At 42.6% G+C, this 10,507-nt stretch overlaps 1 protein-coding gene across 1 annotated transcript; it reads left to right on the top strand.

Annotated features, from left to right (window-relative positions):
- The first annotated feature begins 379 nt into the window (after positions 1-379).
- On the top strand, positions 380-6,950 carry LOC130463897 (uncharacterized). The gene is made up of 3 exons (XM_056833180.1): positions 380-504; positions 5,220-6,073; positions 6,149-6,950. Exons 2-3 carry the CDS (start codon positions 5,444-5,446, stop codon positions 6,734-6,736), a joined length of 1,218 nt encoding a protein of 405 aa, XP_056689158.1. The 5' UTR covers positions 380-504; positions 5,220-5,443; the 3' UTR covers positions 6,737-6,950.
- The last annotated feature ends 3,557 nt before the right edge of the window (positions 6,951-10,507 follow it).

Raw genomic sequence — 10,507 nt, 5'->3', positions numbered from 1 at the left:
ACGAAGGGTAAAGCAGAATTGTGAAAGTAATGTAGTATGTATTCACGTACTACGTATTACTTTCTCTGTCCCTTAATACTCACATCGTTTTGACTAGACACGTTTGCAAATGCATAACTTTGACCACCAATATCTTTAACTGCATATCATAAAAACTTATAAAAATATTAATACTTTAAAAATATATATTAAGATGAAGTCAACAATATATTATATACTAACATTTGTTTTCATATATACTAAAAATAAAATAGGGTCAAAGTAAATTATGTGAATAGTGCAAAAAGTCAAAATAATGCGAGTATTAAGGGATAGAAGGAGTAGTGATTTTCTATGTACAAAACATGATGCAGCGGATACATGGCTCCAAAATATACAGCAACCGGACATTTCTCAATCAAATCCGACATTTTTAGTTACGGTGTCATACTTTTGGAGATTATCAGCGGATTGAGGAATCTTTCCCTAGGCACAAATGCACAAGAGAAGAGCCTCTTAAGCTATGTAAGTTAGCCTTTCCAGTTATCCAAGATCATTAACTACTTTCTCGGTTTTTTAATAGATGCATCATGTTGACTTTTCACACTATTCATTTATTAGCTTTGACCACATTTATTACTAATATTTACTCTGTTCCGAAAATATCTCACCATGGTTGACTTTTACTCCTTTAACCATTACTTTGACTCTTAATATCTCAAATCGTGTGCAAGTAAAATTATAAAAAATCAATACTTAGAAAATATATCGATAAGAATCTAACATGACCCACATGACAAAAATTTCCTTACGTACGAATCACAAAAAATTGCCAAAGTCGTAGTGTAAATAGTGTAAAAAAACAACTGGTGCGATATTTCCGAAACGGAGGAAGTATATAAAGACAAATTTTTGTGTTTTTAATTATTACTGGGTTAATTTCTAACACATATTTTCAAAATGTTTAATTTTTTATTAATATGTAATTAAAGATATTGATTATTAACGTTAGTATATAGAAACGTAAAAGTCAAAACAATGTATCTATTGTGAAACAGATAAAGTATGTATAATACTGTTGTCTTTGCTTATACGTACTTATGTCGCGCATTGGCACCTGAATTGACTTCTCAGGCATGGAGACTTTGGAGCGAAGGGACACACTTGAACTTAGTAGATTCAACACTAGGGGATGATCGTTTCGGTAGGGGTGTGCATTTTCGGATATCGGATCCGATCCGATCCGAAAATACGGGTATCCGAAAATTCGGATCACTAAAAATGAGATCCGAATCCGATCTGAAAAAACCGAAATTTGCGGATCGGATATCCGAATATCCGGTGTCCGACCCGACTTACCTAATTTTCTGAGAAGAATATGAATCTCAAAGACTTGAATCGTCTTTCACCTTCATTTCTTTGCAAATACGCCCAATTACCCATAAAAATTAACGCCTCCAGTTTCCATTCTCTTTAATTTATTTTGTTGTTATAAACTAATTATAAATAAGTAAATAACACCAGTTTAGAAGGTAAAACAACTTACGTATTTAAAATATGAGTCAGAAAAGACCTTGAAGCTTACTTTAATGGAGAATTGACACAAAAAATGAAAGGTGGTAATTTTTCTTCAAATCCCCAATTAATATGCAAATACACATAAAAACAAGCAAAGAAATTTTGATTCACAGATCTAGTAGTTCTTTTCTAAAGACTTGGAGCAGATCCAAAAACACCGTATCACATCGATGAGGCGATGAACTTTTGTGCTGAACTTGGATAGGAGAGAGAAAGAGAACACCTATAACTAAAGTTACCGATCTAAAGATGTAAACCTAGCTAATAAAATGGGCTACTGTAAATTAAGACTACTCTTTAGGGCCCAATATCCGAAATTGAAAAATTGGATCGGATCATCTGATAATCGGATTAGATATATCGAATCGGATATTTTTGCACAGCCCTACTTTCCAGGGATGAAGTTGAACGATGTATACAAGTTGTGTTTCGGGTGTGGAATGAGAACAGCTGACTGTGGGATACTGGATTCCTGTTGAGAGTGCCGATTGGTATCTGCACAACAGAATGGATTAACTAGCCTTGGGGGTGGTTCGAGGATCCCCTCCGATGCCTAAGTAAGATTACTGAGGGATTAAGAAGTGATTAAGAGATAATCAAAGAGTAAGAAAGAAGTGTGTTTAAGTGTTTGTGTACCTCATAGCAATAAATGAGGTGCTTCTTATATAGACCAATCCAAGGGTACGGTCAAGTGGGTCCCTTGTGGTGCGATAGTGACCTGTTTGACAGTGACTCGTGGTTGATCGTTGGTTGGCCGTCTTCTTGATAAAGCCGTTAAGGGACTTCAAATACGCCGGTAGGTCTTATTTACCTAAGACGACCAGATTACCTGCAGGGTAATGTTTACTTACGAGGAGTTCTTCCGGTATCAAGTAGTGCCGGTAGGACACCCCGTACAACTAGCCCCCTCAGAGTAAGCGCATCAATGACAATTGTTGCGCTTGCTCTGAATAACGGAAAAAAATAAGTATTATTTTGATTACTGGCGGTACAACTAGCCTCCTCAGAGCGAACTGCAGGCGGTGATTGTGTTGTAAGTGCTCCTGAGGATAGACTTCGAACTGGTTGCCGGCTTCTTTCGCTCTGGTAGAAGGTTTCAACGAGCCCCTTGAAAATGCTTTGGACAACTAGCCCCCTTTGAGAAAGATTTTTGGACGACTAGCCCCCTTGAGAAAAAATTTTGGACGACTAGCCCTCTTGAGAAATATTTGGACGACTAGCCCCCTTTTAGAAGGATTTTTGGACGACTAGCCCCCTTGAGAAGAATTTTTGGACGACTAGCCCTCTTGAGAAATATTTGGACGACTAGCCCCCTTGAGAAATATTTGGACGACTAGCCCCTTTGAAATAGATTTTGACGACTAGCCCCTTTGAAAAATGCTTCGGACAACTAGCCCCCTTGAGAAAGACTTTGGATGACTAGCCCCCTTGAAAAAGACTTTGACGACTAGCCACCTTGAAAATGCTTTGGACGACTAGCCCCCTTGAAAAAGACCTTGAGAATGCTTTGGATGACTAGCCATTTTTTGAATTTTTACCTTACAATTGGCGGGAAATTGCTAGCCACGTTCTTCCACGTGGCCTTCATCCTATGTCTCATTTCTTGCGCTTATTTTGGGCCGTTGATTTCGATCGTAACTGCCTTTCAACTGCTTGACTTAAGGGGCATGACCTTTCGCATACCCCACTTTGACCTATAAAACCCCAAAACTTCTTCGAGAATTTGCCATTTCAACCATTTTTAATCCTCTTTGTTTTTTCGATTTCTCTCTCTTCCCTTGGGGTTTTGCGCTTAACTCCGTTGCTGTCTTACCAACTCTTTGCTGTTGTGGTGGTTAGGATTTTGCCAAGGTTACTAGCCTCCTTTCTTTTTGTTACTGAATTTCGGGTTTTCCTTCCCCTTTTTTGTTTTTGTGGTTGATTTTTTCTTCGTTTCTGTGTTTTTTGCAGGTTTTGTCCTGTTTTTCTCTTTCGCGTGCTTCATTGTATTTCAAACTCCAGAAAACTCGTAGGTACCCCCTCTTCTATTCTGCTCCTCTATGTTTGCTTAGTTTTTGCTTTTTTGCTTGTGTTAAACTATTTACTACCCGCCGCCTAAATGACCAAAACTTTGGGTGGGGACAATCCTTCTTCTCAACCTTCTGGGTTTTCTTGTTGGAGTGTTCCTCGAGAGAGTAACTGTAGTTGGGCCCAAGAGAGGCCGTCCTCTCAATGTACTTTAAGACGGACTTCCATTCGTGAGATATACGACGAGGGTTTAAGTCAGGCTGAGAGAGAGCGTTGTTTTGACCTACATCAACTGCGGGCTCGAATGATAAGGGAAATGCGGTCTCATGAGCGCCCTATTCCGGATACTGAGCCTGTTTTAGATGTTTTCCCTATTTCAGTGAGATATCACATTCGCTCTTATCGGGAATTTTTGGATTCCGCCGGTAGTGGCCACGAGCAGTATGGAACTAATACTGGCAACTTCGGTGTTTCTTTTGGTCAGGCTGCTAGGATGGCTTCAGAACAACCGGCTAGCACTAGCGGCCGCCGCCCTGGCAAAGAGCCTATAATTGATGATGTAGATATGGCTACCGGCGAATATTCAGATGGTGATTCCATCTTTGAGGATTCCGCCGGTAAGGAAGTTGACGAACATAGGGGTGGTGGTGGTGAAGTTGGCATTTCCGGTAGGAACCATACAGAAGTCGGCAACGATGATATTGGTTCTGATGATGATGATCCTGCCGACGTGATAGTAGTCGATGTTCTTGCAGATGAGGCTAAGGAGCAGCCTTACTTTTTCGACGACAACACGGATGTTCATAGGAGAGAAGAGCTCCCTCCTTTGCATAGTCTTCCTCGTGAGACCGCGATTTTGACGACATGGCGTGATTTGATTATAAGGAAGAATCAGGTGGTTCATGGGGGGACGTTTCTTGGTTTGCCGGCTGAATATAAGCTCGTAGTGCCGCCTGAAGGTGCTACTATTTTTTACTGTCCTCCCGGCCATATCGCTGTGTATGCGAAGCATTTCGGTTTTGGGCTTCGCTTTCCTTTGCACCCTTTTGTTGAGAAGATATTTCGAGCTTGGAATGTCTGTTTGGCTCAAGTTACTCCTACTACCATCAGAACTGTTATTTCGTATGTTTGGATGTGTCTGTTTAAGCAATGGCCGCTGACGTTGAATTTATTCAAGCGCGACTGTTATGGTTAAAGAAGGATGGTGACACAGGGTGGATGTCGGCCTATAGTGCAACGAAAAGGAAGACTGTGCATCCTCCTATGTCAAGCTGCAAAGATTGGCAGGATCGTTTTTACTTTGTTCAAGTTCCTGACGATTTTTCTCTTCGACGGACCTTTACGAAACCCAGGACTCGAATGGAGCAGTACAACCAGCGTGGGTTGGGCCGACGGGAGAGAAAAGCTTTTGATTATTTGGAGTGTGATATTTTAGATGTCGGCCTCAGCAAAAAGCAGGCTGTAAATCGAATTTGGCTCCCTAATGCCTATTATATTTTGGGTACCCAACCCCTGTCTGCTGTCGGCCTATGCAATACTCACTGCTTTGGTAAACACATTTTTAGCTGAATGGGGCGCCTTTATTTTTTCTATTTTTGGTTTGGTGTATTGCACAAGTCTCTTGCTGGTTTTAATTGTGTCGTTGTCTTTTGCAGGTACTAAAACCTTGGATAGAGATATTCTGGGTTTTGACGAGAATTGGAGACCTGTGTGCACGCAGCCTCCGCAGCCTAAAGCCCAGTACGACATAATATCAACGTACTCCACGCGATCCTCTTCCTGTCGCTCAGCTGCTACCGTTGCTAAGAACCGTGTAAGTGCCGGTTCCAAGACCAAATCCTCTTCTGCTTCTGTTTCGAAAGTTCCACAACCATCCACAATGCAATCCAATCCTACCGCCCGTGGTGGAAAGAGCCGAAAAAGATCTTCACTTACTAGCGGGCGTTCTGACCCGAATAAGAAGTCCAAGGCCGCTGGCGGCGATGATATTTCGGTTGCTGTGGAAACTCAAGAATTCCCCGCTGACGACGCTCTTAAGAAGACGGTGGATTCGACTGTTGTGGTTCATCAGTCTCCGCAGCCGTCTATTGAGATTTTGGACTTAGAAGGTGGTGGCGGCGTACATGAGCCTTCACTTCAGCATTGTGCTACGTCGGCTGCTGTGACAGGGGGTAATTCTAGTATGCCCCCTGTGAGTCGTAGTGAGAATAGGTCCGGTGATTCTCGGTTGAATTACCATATGCCGTTGCGTACCGGCGGTTGGATTGAGGATACCCCTTTCAAGATTCCGCCGGCAATGAAGACGTGGTTCGGGTTGGCTGGAGGTGAGCCTACCGATCAGTTCTATCCCAACATTGACCTGTTATGTGGGGAGTCGGTGGCGACTGATTCTGCTAAAAACGGTGGTGACTTAGGCTACCATGCTTTTCGGGATCTAATAACTCCTGCTGATTGGCCACAGGGTCAGATTGACGCCCCTGCTGCTCAGCATTTCAATGATTTGTACAAGGTACTTTTTTGATAAATTCGATACAACTTTCTAGCCGGCCATATTTGGTTATTAATCCGTTTTTTTTTCTTTTAGGCTGTTCAATCCAGCATGGATTTGTACTATGTCTATCGTTGGAACCAGCTGCAGCTGACTCAGAACAACATTGACATTGCCGACTTGAAAAAGCGGGTTGAGGCGGCGGAGTCTGCTTTGAAAGATAGTGCGAAGAAGTTGGAGACTGCTTCTTCAGATTTGGAGGCGGCAAAAAAGAGGCTGGAAGATATCGAGCCGAAGCTGAAGTCTGAGACTGAGAGAGCAGACGGCCTGAATCAGCAGCTTACCGATTTTAATAGCGGTTTGCCTGAAGTGAAGAAGACTGCCGCCAAGAGGGTTGTTGATAAGCTTCTTCAGTCTGATTGGTTTAACGATCTTCTTACTCTGCGCCATAATGGTGGTTGGTGCGCTGCTCATCGGGTCGTCTGCAACTTGAAGAAGCTGGACGAAAATGCCTGGCAGGAGTACGAAGATGCTTATGAGGAGCAGGAATTGTACAAGACTACTACCGGCTTTGAGCCGCAGGAGCTGCCAGAGGCTGTGATTCGTAATGCTAATCAGAGAACCTTGCGGCCTTTGCAAGTTCCAAAAGAAGCCTACTGGTCTGGTGATGAACATGCCGTTTGACGGTCTTGGCAGTCATCACCTTCCTCCTCTTGCGAATCTTCTTCTTTTCCCAGCCGGCCTCATACTTGTTAGGTTTTTTATTTTGGGCGGCTGACTTTTGATTTTTTGGGAAATGCTGTTAGGGCACTTAATGTTGACGTAATTTATCTTAGAACATCGTATTATTGTGGTGGTGTCGGTTTTTTCGTGTTTTCTTATGTAATCGTAATTATGACTAGCAATTTGATTGTTTATTTTGCCGCTTATCTTGTCGTTTATTTTTGTTATTTTATCGTCATAACTTGTTTGTTATCGACTTTTTTCATGATACTGTTTAATCGTTGAATGCTACACCTTCACAATGGAGTGCCCCTTAACGACATTTATTTTCTCCAAAGCTACTAATCACATCAACTTATTATGGACTGCTACGCTTCACAGTAAAGTGCCCATACGGCATTTATTTTCTTTACTGCTACTAATCACATCCATACACTTCGTTGAATGCTACGCTTCACAATGGAGTGCCCCTTAACAACATTTATTTTCTCCAAAGCTACTAATCACATAAACTTATTATGGACTGCTACGCTTCACAGTAAAGTGCCCATACGACATTTATTTTCTTTACTGCTACTAATCACATCCATACACTTCGTTGAATGCTACGCTTCACAATGGAGTGCCCCTTAACGACATTTATTTTCTCCAAAGCTACTAATCAAATCAACTTATTATGGACTGCTACGCTTCACAGTAAAGTGCCCATACGACATTTATTTTCTTTACTGCTACTAATCACATCCATACATTACCTTTATGCGTGGACTTTGCAACGTTTGTTTTTTGTTCTTTTCTTCCTTCATTTATGGACCGCCCGTATTTAAGGACCGTCTTAATTATACAAAACAGCAAAATACAGACTGTTATTGCGATCAGTCTGCGTACATATCATCATTACATTTTTTCAAATATAGTACTTTCTCAGAGTACTGGCATTCCAGGAATTCTTGAGCGTGGTACCATCCATCTGCATTAACCGGTATGATCCAGGAACAATTTCCTCCCATATCTGGTATGGTCCTTCCCAGTTTGCCGTCAGTTTTCCTTGAGCATTTCCTTTTCCCGTTGCAGCTGTTCTCCGCAGTACCAGGTCTCCTACTCGCAGAGGCCGGTGTTTTACTTTCTTGTTGTATGCTCTGCTCATTCTGCTTTTGTATGCTGCCGAACTGATTTCTGCCTTCAAGCGGATTTCTGGCATGAATTCCAACTGATGTCGTAGCAACTGATCATTTCTTTCCTCATCGTAATGCTGGATGCACATGGTTGGCAGAGCCATTTCTGCCGGTATAACTGCTTCAGACCCGTAGCTTAGCTTAAACGGACTCTCGCCGGTAGCTTCCTTAACAGATGTTCTGTTGCACCACAAAATTTCTGGCATAAGATCTGCCCATTTGCCTTTACAGTCTTCTAGTTTCCTTTTCAACGCGGCCAGGATTTGCTTATTCGCCGCCTCTTCTTGCTCATTGCTTTGTGGGTGACACACTGATGAGTGGGCTAACTTCACCCTGTATAACCCCAGGAAGCACTGTATGGGTGCACAGTCAAACTGTGATCCATGATAAAAAACTATCGCCTGCGGCAGTCCGAATCTTGTTATTATGTTTTTCCATATAAACTTTTTCACCTGGTTTGCCGTTATTTTTGCTACCGGCTCCGCTTCGATCCACTTAGTGAAGTAGACCACCGCTAATATTAAGAACTTGCGTCCTCCGGCTGCCATTGGGAATGGTCCTACAATATCCATTCCCCATTGCGCGAATGGGATTGGGTTTAGAATAGGCATCAAGTCGTTAGCTGGCAAGTTGATCACAGCTGAATTTTTTTGACATTTATCGCACTTCTTTACGTATGCTCGACAATCTTCTAACATTGTTGGCCAGTAATAGCCTTGTCTTTGGCAGATGATGGCAAGGGGTTTTCTACTGGCATTGTTCCCGCATGTCCCTTCGTGCATTCTTCGATCAGCCTTGCTGACTCGAATGCCGTCAGGCACCTTAAGAATGGTAGGCTGAACGACTTTTTGTACAGCCGTCCCCACAGGACGATGTACCATACCGCATCTCTTTTTGTCTTTTTGGCCTCTGCCAAATCTGCTGGTAGGGCTCCAGTCTGTATGTATGTTTGGATATTATCGTACCACTCTGTAGTAGTTGTGATGGCCATGACCCGTAATTCCTCCGACTCCGTACTTCGCTTGTTCATCACTTCCATCATGACTGTTCATTTTAAGTCGGCGATATTCGAACTTGCTAACTTTGATAGCGCATCTGCCAACGTGTTTTCTGCCCTGGGTACCAGATTGATACTGAATTTCTCTAGCTGAGCCGACACTGACTTCAACTTTTCCAGGTATTTTTTCATCGATGGTTCTTTGGCCTAGTATTCTCCGCTGAACTGACTTGCTACCAGCTGAGAATCTGTTGTCAGTGTTACTCTTTTGGCATCTGCTACGAGACACATTTGGATGCCGGCGATTGCTGCCTTGTATTCTGCCTCATTATTTGACGCAACAAACGTAAATTTTACAACATACTCAAAGATATCTCCTCCTGGTGATTTCATGATTATTCCGGCCCCGCTGCCTGTCTGCGCAGCTGAGCCATCCACTGACACTTCCCATATTTCAGCTTGTACTTTATCTTCTTGGTATGACGCTTCAACTATGAAGTCTGCCAATGCCTGGGCTTTAATTGCCGTTCTTGGCCGGAATTCCAAATCAAATTCTGATAACACTATTGCCCACTTTAGCAGCCTTCCTGATGTATCTAGCTTGCTAATGGCTTTTTCGAGAGGGAAGTTTGTCAGCACTTCGATTGTGTGTGCGTCAAAGTACGGTCTTAATTTTCTAGCCGCGATAAGGACTGCATACGCCATTTTCTCCACCAACGTGTATCTTGTTTCTGGGCCGTTTAGCACATGGCTCACAAAATATACTGGTAACTGCACTTTGCTCTCTGTTTCGGCTACCAGTACTGCTGCGACCGTTTTTGGCGACGCCGATATGTACAACTGTAATTTTCTGCCTTCCTTTGGCCTTGCTATTGTTGGTAGGTTTTTCAAGTGACTTTTCAGGGATTCAAAAGCCTCTTGCTTTGCCGACCCCCACTTGAATTTCTTGTTTTGCCTCAAGGTTGTGAAGAAGGGCATCTGCTTATCAGCCGACTTGCTCACAAATCTGTTCAAGGCGGCCATTCTTCCTGTCAACCGCTGTATGTCTTTTACACTTTTAGGTTGCGGCAGATTGATGATTGCTTCTACGTTTTATGGGTTAGCGTCTATGCCACGCTCGCTGACTAGAAATCCCAAGAATTTTCCTGATCTTACCCCGAAGACGCATTTCTTCGGGTTCAACTTCATCCTGTATTTTCTCAGAGTCTCGAAAGTTTCTCGGAGATCGGATATATGATCTTTTTCTTGCCGGCTTTTTACGATGGAGTCATCCACATAGACCTCCACATTTCTGCCCTTTTGGTCGGCAAATACTTTGTCGACCAGCCTTTGATACGTTGCTCCTGCATTCTTTAACCCGAATGACATAGCCTTGTAGCAGAAAATGAAGGAAATAATGCCCTTGGTCCAAGTATGCATTTAATGTTAAGTCTAATAAATGCGGTTCAGTATTAATTAACAAGTTAATAATTCAGTGAGATCAAGTGAGCTGAATGCCTAGCTAGCACTACTATAAAAGGCGTGTTTTCTAGACGCCTTGGGCTCGACGCCTGCAATGCA

The sequence above is a fragment of the Spinacia oleracea genome, chromosome 6 (genome assembly GCF_020520425.1).
Source record: "Spinacia oleracea cultivar Varoflay chromosome 6, BTI_SOV_V1, whole genome shotgun sequence".
Taxonomy (NCBI): domain Eukaryota; kingdom Viridiplantae; phylum Streptophyta; class Magnoliopsida; order Caryophyllales; family Amaranthaceae; genus Spinacia; species Spinacia oleracea.
This window is presented reverse-complemented; position numbering and strand designations above follow the sequence as displayed.

Excerpts from the sequence above, each read along its gene's own strand:
- LOC130463897 (XM_056833180.1), top strand. The coding sequence starts at position 5,444 with ATGCAATCCAATCCTACCGCCCGTGGTGGAAAGAGCCGAAAAAGATCT. Across the intron at positions 6,074-6,148 it reads ATTTCAATGATTTGTACAAG|GCTGTTCAATCCAGCATGGA; the intron begins GTACTTTTTTGA and ends TTTTTCTTTTAG.